Here is a 17,530-nt window from a genome sequence, read left to right on the forward strand (position 1 = left end):
GAGGTCAGTACAGATGCATCAAAGCGGGGACCGAGAGACTGAAAAACCGCTTCTATCTCAAGGCCATCAGACTGCTAAACAGCAATCACTATCTCAGAGAGGCTGCTGCCTGCATTGAGACCCAATGACTGGCCACTTTAATAAATGGATCACTAGTCACTTTAAACAATGCCACTTTAAAAATGTTTACATGTCTTACATTACTCATATCATATGTATATAATGTATAATGTATTTTACATCATCTTTTGCACCTTGCCTATGTCGCTCGGCTATCGCTCATCCATATATTGATATGTACATATTCTCATTCACTCCTTTAGATGTGTGTATCAAATCAAATCAAATTTATTTCTCACATACACATGGTTAGCAGATGTTAATGCAGGTGTAGCGAAATGCTTGTGCTTCTAGTTCCGACAATGCAGTAATAACCAATGAGTAATCTAACCTAACAATTCCAAAACTACTACCTTATACACACAAGTGTAAAGGGATAGGTAATTGTTGGGGAATTATTAGATTACTTGTTAGATATTACTGCATTTCTCTACACTCACATTAACATTTCCTAACCATGTGTATGTGGATCAAACAGAGTAGGGTTAAATTGCCCATGGATGCTGATCTTGGGTCAGTTTAGAATTTTCCCCACTAATGGTTAAAGGTTAGGATTGAGGGAAGAAAAGCTGTACAAGGAACAGGTACCTGCTGGGGTCACAGCTTCAAACAACTTCGAATGCACCTAATATACTGCAGAGAACAGACAGATTTCCAACAGGGCTTTCCTTGAGATGGCAGTAGACTCCTATGGCGCTGTCTAACATGAAACATGTCCTTTCTTCTACCTCTTTTTTCATGGTTAGAGTCTAAAACGCACCCAGCATCGGCTTTGCAATGGAGAGGTCTTTTATGAGATTATGGACTATAATATTGGATTATCTGGGTAATCCACCCAGTAAATGGCATCTTTCAAAACATGGATCCATTTCTATTTTTATGTCTTTCATTTGATTTACAATATGTACCAGACATGTATATTACTGAGAATAACGCAGGACGTTTTGTTCAAGAGGTGTCCTGTCAATAAAATAATTACTGAGTTCGAGACCTGCAATGGGGGTTACACTGTTGCCGTTAGCAAAAATTGCTACATTGGTGGCAGCGGTGGAATGCTGCCTTGGGGACCATCGGAGAGGCGTGCACATGTGATGTACTTGGTATGGAGAAGCATAGGGACACGCTCTCCCGAAAGGAGTGGATAGTGTAACAAACCTTGCCTTAGGCAAAAAGGTTAAACCGTTGTTTGAGCAGTGGTTAGCAGGTCAGCCTGTTGAAGCCCCGGTTGGAGGCCCGAAAGGGGGGTTACACTGTCGCAGTTAGCAGAAATCCCTACAATATCATGATTTAGTTTATTTTGTAAATTAGACTTTTGTTGAGAATTCATAGTGACCAAATTGAGTGTGTAAGAAAAAAGGGACACACAGAGAGATGCTTTTAGAATGGTTTGTGGCCACCTTTTACACACATATATATATATCCCATTTAGCAGACGCTTTTGTCCAAAGCGACTTACAAGTCGGCTGGGGCCACTACTTTTACATATGGGTGGCCCTACCGGGAATCGAACCCACGACGCTTGGCGTTGCAAGCACCATGCTCTACCAACTGAGCCACACAGGACCCAACCTTTGCAGAGTTTGAAATACTTCCTAGGGCCCTTTATTTTGAAACTTGATTATGTCACACAGTAAAGCCACAAATGGGCCAGATGTTTCACCTGATGTGTAAATCTGAAGCATCCGGTTTGCGTTTCCAACGACTACCAGATATGGTAAAGCCCAGTGTCCGGCAGTGGGGGAAAATTGAGATGGATTTTGGCAGACATTCTGATAATTTTGTCATCATAGAACATTTAATCTCATTACACTTTCTCTTCCCAAAACTACAATCTGTTACGGACAGAGTGGACTCCATTTTGTAAACTTGACCCTTTGCCAAAGTTTTTTTTAAATGGCATTGTTTAGGAGTGCAAGGGTGAATTACGTTATTGTACACGCACACTTCAAAGTAGGCGTTCCCTGACAGGAATGCACAACGCGCCAATACGATCTCGCGAGCTCATGCTTGGCTCTGCCCACCTCCTTGTTCTGCCTACTGTGATTAATTTGCTCCCATTGGAAACGACAGGATGCAGTCTCTCTTGGGGTAGTTATAAAACATCTTTGGTAAAACTGTAAATGTGCAACTGTAAGATTTACGTTACGTAAGACTGAAGAACTTGATTACAATTTAATTCCCCTACCCTCGCCTTCACAATACACATTCAAATTAACAGTTTCCACACCGCATAACACACGTTTTTTTCATACGAAATATAGTCAGCTGATATTGAAACTCTGATTACAATATTGTCCGTAACTAAAATAGTCTATAGCTTACTCCACACACTGTCATGTGATAAGAGTAGCCTACAGAGTCGGGAAATTGTAACATTGTATCCATCATTATTCAACATCAAAGGACCGTGCACTAGAGGGGGGTTGTCCGGATGAAAGAAATAGCGCTACTTACTGTACACGAAAGCATATCTCCATTTGCAACAGGCGGCAGTCTATGTCAATTAGACATTGCACGGTATCCTTTACCTGGTCGGCGTGCATTACCGAGAAGAGGAACTATACGTACTGCTGCTTCCCCTGGAGTAACCATCACATTAAGGATTTCGGAAATTCTGGAAATCTAACGGAACTCTTTTCAGAGGTAGGTTATTTAAAGGAGTAAAGTATCGGATAAAGGATTTAGATGGGGAATAACTTGCATGTATGCCATTTATGAGCATTGAATATTACATATGGACATTCTTAGCATTTGAATAACTTCAGTCTTACAGGATATACATATATCTGACTAGTTCCCTAAGCATACAATGTGTCCAATTCGTCAATGTGTTAGGGGATTTACGATTTCCTGCATGATGACTCTGTATCATAGGTGCTTTTAGCTGGAACTTGAATAACCGTCCACGTAGGCTAGCCTATTGTATCAGGTAAACACGGTTGTTCCCCGAGGAAATTTCCGCGCCATAGGGCAGCAACTATAGACCTACTTAGGCTATACAAGCTACATCAAGGCGTTAACGTCTGCAGCGTATGGGCTACAATTCATATGCAATTATTGTTTCCAATAACATAGAAACATTTGTCATTTTCAGCATAGTGCATGGAATGTGTGCATAATGTCATTGGTTGTCAGATAACGATCGCGTTATGTAGTTTAGGCACCAACAACAGATTATACAGTTGAAGTCAGAAATTTACATACACTTTAGCCAAATACATTTAAATTCAGTTTTTCACAATTCCTGACATTTAATCCTCGTAAAAATTCAGGTCAGTTAGGATCACCACTTTATTTTAAGAATGTGAAATGTCAGAATAATAGGAGCTAATTATTTATTTCAGCTTTTATTTCTTTCATCACTTTCCCAGTGGGTCAGAATTTTACATACACTCAATTAGTATTTGGTAGCATTGCCTTTAAGTTGTTTAACTTGGGTCAAACGTTTCGGGTAACCTTCCACAAGCTTCCCACAATAAGTTGGGTGAATTTTGGCCCATTCCTCCTGACAGTGTTGGTGTAACTGAGTCAGGTTTGTAGGCATCCTCGCTTGCACACGCTTTTTCAGTTCTGCTCACACATTTTCTATAGGATTGAGGTCAGGGCTTTGTGATGGCCACTCCAATACCTTGACTTTGTTGTCCTTAAGCCATTTTGCCACAACCTATGCTTGGGAAGTATGCTTGTGGTGATTGTCCATTTGGAAGACCTATTTAACTTCCTGACTGATGTCTTGAGATGTTGCTTCAATATATCCACATAATTTTCCATCCTCATGATGCCATCCATTTTATGAAGTCCCTCTTGCAGCAAAGCACCCCCACAACATGATGCTGCCACCCCCATGCTTCACGGTTGGGATGGTGTTCTTCGGTTTGCAAGCCTCCCCCTTTTTCCTCCAAACATAACGATGGTCATTATGGCCAAACAGTTCTATTTTTGTTTCATCAGGCCAGAGGACATTTCTCCAAAAGTACGATCTTTGTCCCCATGTGCAGTTGCAAACCGTAGTCTGGCTTTTTTATGGCGGTTTTGGAGCAGTGGTCTCTTCCTTGCTGAGTAGCCTTTCAGGTTATGTCGATGTTGTTTGTACAGATGAATGTGGTACCTTCAGGCGTTTGGATATTGCTCCCAAGGATGAACCAGACTTGTGGAGGTCTTCAATTTTTTTCTGAGGTCTTGGCTGATTTCTTTTGATTTTCCCATGATGTCAAGCAAAGAGGCACTGAGTTTGAATACATCCACAGGGACACCTCCAATTGACTCAAATGATGTCAATTAGCCTATCAGAAGCTTCTAAAGCCATGGAAGCTTCTAAAGCCAAGGGATTTTCCAGGCTGTTTAAAGGCACAGTCAACTTAGTGTATGTAAACTTCTGACCCACTGGAATTGTGATACAGTGAGTTATAAGCGAAATAATCTGTCTGTAAACAATTGTTGGAAATATTACTTGTCATGCACAAAGTAGATGTCCTAACCAACTTTCCCAAACTATAGTTTGTTAACAAGAAATTTGTGGAGTGGTTGAAAAACAATTTTTAATGATTCCGACCTAATTCAACTTCAACTGTATATTAATAAGAACAGTTAAAAAATTAATACCAACAATAGTTTATTTTTTGTGAAATTTCTTTAATTTAATTTAGTCATTTTACAGAGGGGGATTACAGGTACAAAAACAAGCAAAGAAATGCATACAAAATAACCCCAATCCATTCCCCATCCACCTTCCTGCATCCGCCCCACCCGGAAACCATGCCCCACTTACCCTACCCAACGAAACCATGCCCCACTTACCCTACCCAACGAAAGCATGCCCCACTTACCCTACCCAACGAAACCATGCCCCACTTACCCTACCCAACGAAACCATGCCCCACTTACCCTACCCAACGAAAGCATGCCCCACTTACCCTACCCCCCATGCCCCACTTACCTACCCAACGAAACCATGCCCCACCCCACCCAACGAAACCATGCCCCCCTTACCCAACGAAACCATGCCCCACTTACCCCCCACTTACTTACCCTACCCAACGAAACCATGCCCCACTTACCCTACCCAACGAAACCATGCCCCACTTACCCTACCCAACGAAACCATGCCCCACTTACCCTACCCAACGAAAGCATGCCTCTCACTCCTTCCCATTCCACCCACCAAATGAGGTTGCTTATCAGTCCCACTCCCACCCATCCATCCCCAGAGTCTCAATTGTTCCTTGACTAGCACATTCATTCTCGTTGTCAATTAATTTTATTGTTATAACTTCTAGTAGTAACTGTATCCCCTGGTTAAATGGGAAAGAATGAGGTACCATTTAGACCCCCCAAAAAATCGCTGCAGTGAGGCCTGTCAGCAATACTTTTCTCTGATTGATTGAGAGATTCAAGGTGCTATCATTGTCAAATAAAATAATAGGTGCAAAGCTTTGAATATTTAAATTCATCCACTTCAAAATTAATGTTGTAACTTTGCCCCAGAAGTAATTTTAAGTGCAGAGCACTCCCACATCATATGAAGGAATGCACCTACCTGATTTAGGGGACACAGTGAATAGTTGGGAGTTGGGACCAATTTCATCATAAAACGTTTCCTTGGTGTTAAATACACAGTCTGTGAGCACATTGATGTATACATTTATGGTTCGGATTAGGGGATGCCATGGTCTTATTTTTCCATATTATTTTCTAGTTAAAGGGTTTTTCAGATTCAATTAGATCTGTTGACCATACTTTTTTTAATGGCTAGCTCAGCATATGAACTTTCCAAAAATATGTTTTGACTTTAAAGCAAGGAGATGTTTCTATTTTGATATCGTGAAAGAAAACATTTGACAGTCAAAATGATTTATTTTTGGATAAATTGTTATACAGTGCTATTCCAGTAATCCATGGCTAATCTCTTTCTTTGTCATTTAACAGTAAACATAATAGATGGTGGTCAACTAACACATAGTAGCCCACTAGCCCACAATCAAGGTAGAAGTTAATGAGTTGTGGATCCCTCAGAGGGAAATCCCCAAATTCAGAGACGGTAACCATCCCAAACTGAAGCATTGTGAAAATTACGATGTGTGTCATAATGGGGCTTGTCCTTCACCTAGCCTGTAATCACGTACTTAGTATGGTTTGATTGATTCATAATCTAGGCCTACAGCAGTTGTTAAATGTTTTGGAGCCAGATTTAAGGTTAGACACGATTTCTTTTTACTCATTGTCCTTCTCCACCATCTCTACCTTTTGTGATGAAGGCGGGGCTTGAAGGCCCGAGCGGCGCTTGAATCCGGGACCTTGTGAAATCTGAAACCCCTTGACAAGATCAAATCCAATTTTATTTGTCACATGCACTGAATAAAACTGGTGTAGACCTCTCTCTCTCTCTCTCTCTCTCTCTCTCTCTCTCTCTCTCTCTCTCTCTCTCTCGTGTGTGATCGTGATGGCGTTGTGTGTGTGAGCCATGGCCCCCTCTCTGACCACCCTGGGGAAGCTGCCTGTGGTGCGCTGTCGGCTGCTGCAGCGCTACGAGCACCAGCCCTTCGTCTCATGCCTGGCCGGACTCTACGGCTGTCAATGGAGACGCTACCAGAGGACCCGCGCCACGCCGGGAGACTGCTGCTGCAGCAAGGTCAGGGATGTCAGGGGTCCAGCAGGGACAGGACGGGGGGATTGAGTTCCCAAGTGAGATCATTTGATGTGAAAAGCTGTTTTTGTTTGTTGAATATCTGGTCATTTCACAGGATGGTTTTATACCCCTGACAGAGACTATACTCACACACACTAATACTACACTGTACTCTCTCTCACTCACATGCACAACATGCATGCGTGCCCACACACAAGTTATCTGTTTCTTTTTCTCCCTCACTCTGTCAATATCTTTCATGGCTTACATAATTTTTACTGTCACAGTTTTACAATCACTGTTTAGCCAGTAAGGAGCTTTTCTTCACATTGCTCCCTCTCCTCAGAGTTCAAAGTGCACTCCCTCAACTGTATGGAAAGCATTCTAGGCAATAAATGCATACATTCAGCCCTTTCAAAGAATAGCACTCTCTTATGTTTTGTAAGAGCATTTATTGGAAGATTCCACCCATCTTTTGGTATTTGTTTCATTGTTCCACTGTTGATATAGTCCCAAAAATGTTTTGCAAGTCAGCAATCAACTTTTCAAGATATATAACTCTCAAAATACAGAAATACCGGCTGTAGTTATATATCTTGAACACTTGATTGCTGACATGCTAAACATTTTTGGGACTATAGCAACAATGGACTAATAGTTTCTGGGTGGAGTTTTCCTTTAAATGCTGCAAAACAACAACTTGCTGTGTGACAATCCATTAACTAATGTTAGCCCAGGCTTGAGTTGTTTACCTCATATGTCAAGGGAAAACACAAATAGAAGTGAAAAAGGTCTGGCGAAGGTAGTGGCTCTGGCCATGAATCCCTGCCTTGCCACCAATATGTTGTGGGTTCAATCCTCATCACTGGTAATTACTTGTTAGTGTACATTTCCATGCCAACAGTATATGGGTTGTGCACTTGTTATGAAGTCACTATGTGGTATTTATTGTGTCTCTCTCCCCTGCAGTTGGAATGTGCCAGCTTTGCACTCCTCATCTTGACATTCTGTCTCACACTGGTCTTCCTCTACTTCTGGAGTGAAGCTCAGAATGACTACAATGATTTTGACTGGTAGGTCTGACTATTACATAGTCACAATGTAATGTAAACACAAATCTAAGTATGAACAAGCATTCAAATATATAAGCACACACACACACACACACACACACACACACACACACACACACACACACACACACACACACACACACACACACACACACACACACACACACACACACGTGCAAGGCCAGACCACAACTCTGTGGCAGCAGTGGTAGCAGCAGGAGTATGTCATTGAGATTTAGTGGTGTTCCTGTCAGGAGAATCTCCTCTCCTGCATCACATTAACAACATTACCTCCTACTGTATAGCCACAACTCTTGCTATTGACTATTTGAAAAAGTTATAAAAAGCTTGCCCTGTTCTTTCCATTAGTCTGCACACAATGTTCTCCCATCAAGCAATCATATTTTCACCCATCAGACTATTCTAAATGTAATCTTGTCTTTACTAATATGTAACATTTGTTTCGATTTGGAATGGTGCATTATCAAATGGGCAGGAACAAGGGAACAGGGGCAAGGGGGAAAAGACATGTCATCCGTATGCACTGGAATAGTGAATGGAGGCTGCTTTCCCTTAATTTAAATTATACTGGGTAGGCTTCTCCGGCTTTATAACATAGTGGAGCAGCTTAGAAATGGACTTACAGTAGCAGTTGGGATTCTTCTCTTTTTAGTGGCAACCATCAAAAGTCTGCATTCACACAGGATTGTGGAAATGTCTGGGCAAATAAGAACCCTTCTTTCATTTCACACATCAACCACTGTTTGAGGAGCATGCAGCCTCTCGCTGTGCGACAGGTGATATTCCGCCCAAACTCTATGTCATGGACTCTCCAACCATGTTTCTAAAGCTACCCAGTGCTTCATTTCGGACCAAACCAAGAGAAATCTATAAGGAACATTGATAGTAACAACAAAACATATTTAATTAAACTGTTGACAGGCCCCATCTCTGCACGCTTGAGAAAGGAATAAGACGAGAGAGGAGGAGATATTCTGTGGCTAAAGATATTGTCAGCCTATTAATTATAAAACTATTAAAAAAAGGCCCTACTACTAGGCTATTCAAAATCAAATACAAAATTCACTATAATTGTAGGCTAACTCGGTAAATCAACCTGCACAATCAATGAACCAACAGCATCACCCAGGCCTATACATTCTCTCCCAGACGCATGGATAGAAAGTTTGGAGCATAGCACAAGGTAACCAGTCCATCCAGTATGCCTAATAATACAGTCCACATTCAAAGGCTATTACTATCTTTTTTTTGTTTTGGAGTATAGGCTAGACCAATTCTGTACCAAAGACATCTTAAATCTGTCTTTTGTTATGTTTTTCTGGCATGCGTAATATGCGGTAGGCTATTAGGTTATGTATTGTATAACCGCACAATCATTATTTTTTACATCTTTTTTTTGTGCTCATATACAGTGCCTTCAGAAAGTATTCACACCCCTTGACTTGTGTTACAGACTGAATTTAAAATTGATAACATTTATATTATTTGTCACTTTCCTACACACAATACCCTATAATGTAAAAGTGGAATTATGTTTTTTTAAATGTTTATAAATTAATTACAAATGTACGCTGAAATGTCTTGAGTCAAAAAGTATTCAAACCCTTTGTTATGGCAATTTGCAAGCTTAAGTTCAGGAGTACAAATTTGCTTAAAAAGTAAATGACTCACTCTGTGTGCAATAATAGTGCATAACATGATTTTTGAATGACTACCTCATCTCTGTACCCCACACATACAATTTTTTTGTTGGGTCCCTCAGTCGAGCAGTGAATTTCAAACACAGATTCAACCACAAAGTCGAGGGAGATTTTCCAATGCCTCGCAAAGAAGGGCCCCATTGGTAGATGCGTAAAAATACAAAAGCAGACATTGACTATCCTTTAGAGCATGGTGAAATGATGAATTACACTTTGGATGGTGTATCAATACACCCAGTCACTACAAAGATACAGGTGTCCTTCCTTCCTGCTAGAGAGGAAGGAAACTGCTCAGGGATTTCACAATGAGGCCAATGGTGACTTTACAACAGTTACAATGTTTAATGGCTGATGGGAGAAAACTGAAAATGGATCAACAACGTAGCTACTCCACAATAATAACTTAATTGACAGAGTGAAAATAAGGAAGAGTGTACAAAAGAAAAATAAAATCCAAAATTTGCATCCTGTTTGCAACAAGGCACTAAAGTAATACTGCAAAAAATGTGGCAAAACAATTCATTTTTTGTCCTGAATAAGAAGTTATATGTTTAGGGAAAATCCAATCCAATACATTACTGAGTACCACTCTCTATATTGTCAAGCATAGTGGTGGCTGCATCATGTTATGGGTATGCTTGTAATCGTTAAGGACTAGGGAGTTTTTTTAGGATAAAAATACATGGAATTGAGCAAAATCCTAGGGGAAAATCTGGTTGTCTGCTTTCCACCAGACACTGGGAGATTCGTTCACCTTTCAGCAGGACAATAACCTAAAAAACAAGGCCAAATCTACACCGGAGTTGCTTTCCAAGAAGACAATGAATGTTCCTGAGTGACCGAGTTACAGTTTTGACTAAATCTACTTGGAAAATCTATGGCAAGACCTGAAAATTATGTCTAGCAATTATCTTTTTTATTTTTTATTTATTTATTATTGTTTTTTGAATGTTGCCCCCTTTTTCTCCCCAATTTCGTGGTATCCAATTGTTAGTAGCTACTATCTTGTCTCATCGCTGAAACTCGCATACGGACTCGGGAGAGACGAAGGTTGAAAGTCATGCGTCCTCCGATACACAACCCAACCAAGCCGCACTGCTTCTTAACACAGCGCGCATCCAACCTGGAAGCCAGCCGCACCAATGTGTCGGAGGAAACATCGTGCACCTGGCAACCTTGGTTAGCGTGCACTGCGCCTGGCCCGCCACAGGTGTCGCTGGTGCGCAATAAGACAAGGATGTCCCTACCGGCCAAACCCTCCCTAACCCGGACGACGCTATGCCAATTGTGTGGACCTCCCGGTCGCGGCCGGTTATGACAGAGCCTGGGCGCGAACCCAGAGTCTCTGGTGGCACAGCTGGCGCTGCAGTTCAGCGCACCAGCAATTATCTTTAAACATTTTTATATTTAATTTGACCCCCTTTTTCTCCCCAATTTCGTGGTATCCAATTGTTAGTAATTACTATCTCGTCTCATCGCTACAACTAGAAAGTGAATGACCTGCAGAGAGCTGGGACCAAAGTAACAAAGCCTACCATCAGTAACACCGCCAGGGTACAGTATAGTATAGTATATTCCTGTTACCATACTATAATCCTGCAGTGCCAGACGTGTCCCCCTGCTTAAGCCAGTACATGTCCAGGCCCGTCTGAAGTTTGCTAGAGAGCATTTGGATGATCCAGAAGAAGATTGGGAGAATGTCATATGGTCAGATGAAAACCAAATATAACTTTTTGGTAAAAACTCAACTCGTCGTGTTTGAAGGACAAAGGATGCTGAGTTGCATCCAAAGAACACCATACCTACTGTGAAACATGGGGGTGGAAACATCATGCTTTGGGGCTGTTTTTCTGCAAAGTGACCAGGACGACTGATCCGTGTAAAGAAAAGAATGAATGGGGCCATGTATCGTGAGATTTTGAGTGAAAACCTCCTTCCATCAGCAAGGGCATTGGAGATGAAACGTGGCTGGGTCTTTCAGCATGACAATGATCCCAAACACACCGCCCGGGCAACGAAGGAGTGGCTTCGTAAGAAGCATTTCAAGGTCCTGGAGTGGCCTAGCCAGTCTCCAGATCTCAACTCCATAGAAAATCTTTGGAGGGAGTTGAAAGTCCGTGTTGCCCAGCAACAGCCCCAAAACATCACTGCTCTAGAGGAGATCGGCATGGAGGAATGGGCCAAAATACCAGCAACAGTATGTGAAAACCTTGTGAAGACTTACAGAAAACGTTTGACCTCTATCATTGCCAACAAAGGGTATATAACAAAGTATTGAGATAAACTTTTGTTATTGACCAAATACTTATTTTCCACCATAATTTGCAAATACATTCATTAAAAATCCTACAATGTGATTTTCAGGATTTTTTTTCTCTCATTTTGTCTGTCATAGTTGAAGTGTACCTATGATGAAAATTACAGACCTCTCTCATCTTTTTAAGTGGGAGAACTTGCACAATTGGTGGCTGACTAAATACTTTTTTGCCCCATTGTATGTAAATTATATATTTCTTTATTTAATTTTCAATAAATGTGCAAACATTTTTAAAAATATGTTTTCACTTTGTCATTATGGGGTATTCTGTGTGTGTTTTTAGATGGGTGAAAACAATTATGTTTAATCCATTTAGAATTCAGGCTGTAACACAACAAAATGTGGAATAAGTCAAGGGGTATGAATACTTTCTGAAGGCACAGTACAGGCGTATGCATAAGCTCTAATATGTGTATAAGTGATTTACATTCAGCGTCTTAAATGCTTTAAATTAATTATCACCTTAGAAAGCGCTGTCAATTTCGTTATTTGGCTTTGAAACAACATCAATTGTGTTGTTTGAAACAACATCCACGAGGATCATGTTTTCCAGTTTGAACCTGTTGTTGAACTTCATTCTTCAAATTGATCATCTCAGCGAGGTCAAAAAAATGTAGCCTAACAGTGAATTTAAAAACATGATACTGTTGATAAGTGTTTAATGATGATGATGATTTTTGATTACATTTGCATTGATGTCAGAGTGTTTAGAGGGACAATTGAGCCCTGAGTACCCCACACACACACATCCCCACTCTCATCGCCATCCTTGCTCTCGCTCTCTCGCTCGCTCGCTTCCTTCCGATTTTCTCTCTCTTTCTCCAGGTTTAACTTTGGGAACCTGGGTTTCTGGTTCCCCTGGTCTGTGGTGTTGCTGGTCATCGCTGCCGCCTTCTTCAGCTACATCGCTCTGCTGCTGGTGAGGGGTGTGTGTTTGTTTGTGGGGCTCCACAAGGGGGGTTGCAGGGCAAGCATAAATCAGTCACAGATCAATCTGGGGATCCCCCCAGGAATATACTGTACTATACTGAACCAGAGCTATACTGTACTGTACCAAGGATATACTGTATTGAACCAGAGCTATACATCAAATACAATTTTATTTGTCACGTGCTGAATATAACAGGTGTAGTAGACCTTACAGTGAAATGCTTACTTACAAGCCCCTAACCAATAATGCAGTTTTAAGAAAATACTTAAAATACCTAAAAGTAAGAGATAAAAAAACAAAAAAAACAATAGCAGGGCTACCGGTACCGGTACAGAGTCAATGTGAAGGGGCACCGATGTCGAGGTAATTAAGGTAATATGTACATGTAGGTAGAGTTATTAAAGTGACTATGCATAGATAACAACAGAGAGTAGCAGCAGTGTAGAAGGGGGGGCAATGCAAATAGTCTGGGTAGCCATTTGATTAGATGTTCAGGAGTCTTATGACTTGGGGGGATAGAAGCTGTTTAGAAGCCTCTTGGACCTGGACTTGGCACTCCGGTACCGCCTGCCATGATTGCAGAGAGAACAGTCTATGACTTGGGTGGCTGGAGTCTTTGACATTTTTTTTTGTCTCTGACACCGCCTGGTATAGAGGTCCGGATGGCAGGAAGCTTGGCCCTGGTAATGTACTGGGCCGTACTCAATACCCTCTGCAGTGCCTTGCAGTCGGAGGCCGAGCAGTTGCCATACTAGGCAGTGATGCAACCAGTATGCTCTCAATGGTGCAGCTGTAGAACCTTTTGAGGATCTGAGGACCTATGCCAAATCTTTTCAGTCTCCTGAGGGGGAATAGGTTTTGTTGTGCCCTCTTCACGACTGTCTTGGTGTGCTTGGACCATGTTAGTTTGTTGGTGATGTGGACAGAAAGGAACTTGAAGCTCTCAACCTGCTCCACTACAGTCCCGTCTATGAGAATGGTGGTGTGCTCGGTCCTCCTTTTCCTGTAGTCCACAATCATTTCCTTTGTCTTGATCACATTGATGGAGAGGTTGTTGGCCTTGCACCACATGGTCAGGTCTCTGACCTCCTCCCTATAGGCTGTCTCATTGTTGTCGCTGATCATGCTTACCACTGTTGTGTCATTGGCCAACTTAATGATGGCGTTTGAGTCATGCCTGGCCATGCAGTCATGAGTGAATAGGGAGTACAGGAGGGGACTGAGCACGCACACCTGAGGGGCCTCCATGTTGAGGATCAGCGTGGCGATTGTGTTGTTACCTACACTTACCACCTGGGTCTGCTCGTGATCCTGGGGTCGGTCCAGGATCCAGTTGCAGAGGGAGGTTATTAGTCCCAGAGTCCTTAGTGATGAGAACTGTACTGTATAGTGTACTGTACCACGAATATACTATAGTGTACTGAGCAAGAGCTGTACTGTAACAGGAATATACTATACTGTACCAGAGCTGTACTGTTCCAGGAATATACTGTACTATACTGAACCATAGCTGTACTTTACCAGGGCTTTACTGTACTGTACTGAACCCGAGTTATATTGTACTCCACCATGAATATACTGTACTATACTGTACTAGGCATATACTGTACTGTACCAGGGCTATACTGTACTGAACCAGAGCTATACTGTACTGAACCAGAGCTGTACTGTACCAGGAATATACTGTACTGAACCAGAGCTTTACTGTACTGAAACAGAGCTGTACTGTACTGAACTGAACCAGAGCTATACTGTACTGTACCAGGAATGTAATGAACTGAACCAGAGTTATACTCTACTGTACCAGGAATGTACTGAACTGAACCAGAGCTATACTGTACTGTACCAGGAATGTACTGTACTGAACCAGAGCTGTACTGTACCAGGAATGTACTGTACTGAACCAGAGCTGTACTGTACTGAACCAGAGCTGTACTGTACCAGGGATATACTGTATTGAACCAGAGCTTTACTGTACCAGGAATATACTGTACCAGGGATATACTATACCAGGGATATACTGTACCAGGGATATACTGTACTATACAGTACCAGGGCTATACTGTACTGTACCAGGGATATACTGTACCAGGGATATACTGTACCAGGGATATACTGTACTATACAGTACCAGGGCTATACTGTACTGTACCAGGGATATACTGTACTATACAGTACCAGGGCTATACTGTACTGTACCAGGGATATACTCTATTGAACCAGAGCTTTACTGTACCAGGAATATACTGTACCAGGGATATGTACAGGGATATATACTGTACCAGGGATATACTGTACTATACAGTACCAGGGCTATACTGTACTGTACCAGGGATATACTGTACTATACAGCACCAGGGCTATACTGTACCAGGGATATACTGTACCAGGGATATACTGTACTATACAGTACCAGGGCTATACTGTACTGTACCAGGGATATACTGTACCAGGGATATACTGTACTATACAGTACCAGGGTTATACTGTACTATACCAGGGATATACTGTACCAGGGATATACTGTACTATACCAGGGATATACTGTACCAGGGATATACTGTACTATACAGTACCAGGGCTATACTGTACTATACCAGGGATATACTGTACCAGGGATATACTGTACTATACAGTACCAGGGCTATACTGTACTGTACCAGGGATATACTGTACCAGGGATATACTGTACTATACAGTACCAGGGCTATACTGTACTGTACCAGGGATATACTGTACCAGGGATATACTGTACTATACAGTACCAGGGTTATACTGTACTTAGCTCTCTAATGGTGTGTATGTGTTTTAATATGTAGGTGTTGGCTGTATGTCTGCTGTCAGAGGGACAGAAGCTGTCCTTACACTGGGGCCACAAGGTAACGTCCACATGCCTTCCTCTGCCCAATTTCAACTTCCTCTGCCTACTTCTCTATATCGTGTTTCCTATCCTCCCTGTCTCTCCTAGACATCCTCTTTGCTCTTATAAGCTTTAGAATCATCCCATCCATTTTCCCATGTCTAGATGAAATGAATGACTTTAGCTAGATTAAATTGCTGACTGCCTGGTAGAAGAAAAGACTGATGAAATGCTGAATGCTGCAGATTTATGGATAGATCCTGAAAAAATGAAGTGAAAATTTATTGTGCTCAGCTCAGTGCAAAATGAAATGCTCATTAGTGTGAAAAGGGTAAGGTGCCAATGGTTGTCTGTTGTCCTAACTGTACTGCTCCTCCGGATGTGTTGCCAGATTGGGGTCCTGGTGAGTCTAGCCTTCTCCATTCTTGCCATAGCAGTGCTGTCTGACCTATGTAGCAAAGAGTGGACCACTCTTCTCCTCTCTTTCCAGGTGGGGCCTCCCTTATTTCTTCTATTATGGTCATATCTCTCTCTTTATTTTCTCTTTACTTCACCTCCTGCAATATGTTTGTTCTTAATAGGTGACGGCACCATATTTACACGTGGGAGGAGTCTTGCTGATGACACTCCTTTCCTGGCCAATAGCCTTGCATTTCTACCACATCAATAGGAAAGGTGAGACTTGTGATTGAGTAGGTGGGGCTTGTTTGAGCAGCTGTATACATAATATGCTAATTACAGAGTAGAATAAGGCAAATACTGACTTTGATTGTTGACTTCCGGCGCCGACAGAGATGGCCGCCTCGCTTCGCGTTCCTAGGAAACTATGCAGTATTTTGTTTTTTATGTGTTATTTCTTACAATGTTACCCCAGAAAATCTTAGGTTTTATTACATACAGTCGGGAGGAACTATTGGATATAAGAGCAACGTCAACTCACCAACATTACGACCAGGAATACGACTTTCCCGAAGCGGATCCTCTGTTTGGCCTACCAGGACAATGGATTGGACCCAGCCAGCGACGGTGCCGTAGAAGGGGCAGACGGAGCGGTCTTCTGGTCAGGCTCCGTAGACGGGCACATTGTGCACCGCTCCTGAACATACTACTCGCCAATGTCCAGTCTCTTGAAAACAAGGTAGACGAAATCCGAGCAAGGGTAGCATTCCAGAGAAACATCAGAGACTGTAACGTTCTTTGCTTCACAGAAACATGGCTCACTCGAGTCACACTATCTGCGTCGGTACAACCACCTGGTTTCTTCACGCATCGCACCGACAGAAACAAGCGTCTCTCTGGTAAGAAGAAGGGCGGGTGTGTATGCCTTATGATTAACGAGACGTGGTGTGATCATAACATACAGGAACTCAAGTCCTTCTGTTCACCTGACTTAGAATTCCTCACAATCAAATGCCGACCGCATTATCTACCAAGAGAATTCTCTTCAATCATAATCACAGTCATGTATATTCCCCTCCCTAAGCAGACACATCAACGACCCTAAAATAACTTCATTCGATTCTATGTAAACTGGAAACCACATATCCTGAGGCTGCATTTATTGTAGCTGGGGATTTTAACAAGGATAATCTGAAAACTAGGCTCTCCAAATTCTATCAGCATATCGATTGTGCTACCAGGGCTGGCAAAACCCTAGACCATTGTTATTCTAACTTCCCTGACGCATATAAGGCCCTCCCCCGCCCTCCCTTTGGAAAAGGTGACCACGACTCCATTTTGTTGCTCCCAGCCTACAGACAGAAATGAAAACAGGAAGCTCCCGCGCTCAGGTCTGTTCAACGCTGGTCCGACCAATCGGATTCCACGCTTCAAGATTGCTTCGATCACGTAGACTGGGATATGTTCCGCATTGCGACGAACAA

At 42.1% G+C, this 17,530-nt stretch overlaps 1 protein-coding gene across 2 annotated transcripts in view; it reads left to right on the plus strand.

Annotated features, from left to right (window-relative positions):
* Window positions 1–1,742: 1,742 nt before the first annotated feature.
* LOC135550849 (glycerophosphodiester phosphodiesterase domain-containing protein 5-like) overlaps window positions 1,743–17,530 on the plus strand; it is a 29,656-nt gene continuing 13,868 nt past the window's right edge. Inside the window, exons 1-7 of one of the 2 annotated variants that reach the window (XM_064982016.1) lie at window positions 1,743–2,763; window positions 6,579–6,748; window positions 7,715–7,818; window positions 12,682–12,775; window positions 15,607–15,666; window positions 16,039–16,137; window positions 16,229–16,322. In XM_064982016.1, the coding sequence (XP_064838088.1) occupies window positions 6,581–6,748; window positions 7,715–7,818; window positions 12,682–12,775; window positions 15,607–15,666; window positions 16,039–16,137; window positions 16,229–16,322 (619 nt within the window). In that variant the 5' untranslated portion in view covers window positions 1,743–2,763; window positions 6,579–6,580. Of the gene's footprint in view, window positions 2,764–6,489; window positions 6,749–7,714; window positions 7,819–12,681; window positions 12,776–15,606; window positions 15,667–16,038; window positions 16,138–16,228; window positions 16,323–17,530 lie in introns of both variants that reach the window. The other variant, XM_064982014.1, reaches the window with a different exon arrangement.

The sequence above is a fragment of the Oncorhynchus masou genome, chromosome 12, assembly GCF_036934945.1.
Source record: "Oncorhynchus masou masou isolate Uvic2021 chromosome 12, UVic_Omas_1.1, whole genome shotgun sequence".
In the NCBI taxonomy this organism is placed as follows: Eukaryota; Metazoa; Chordata; class Actinopteri; order Salmoniformes; family Salmonidae; genus Oncorhynchus; species Oncorhynchus masou.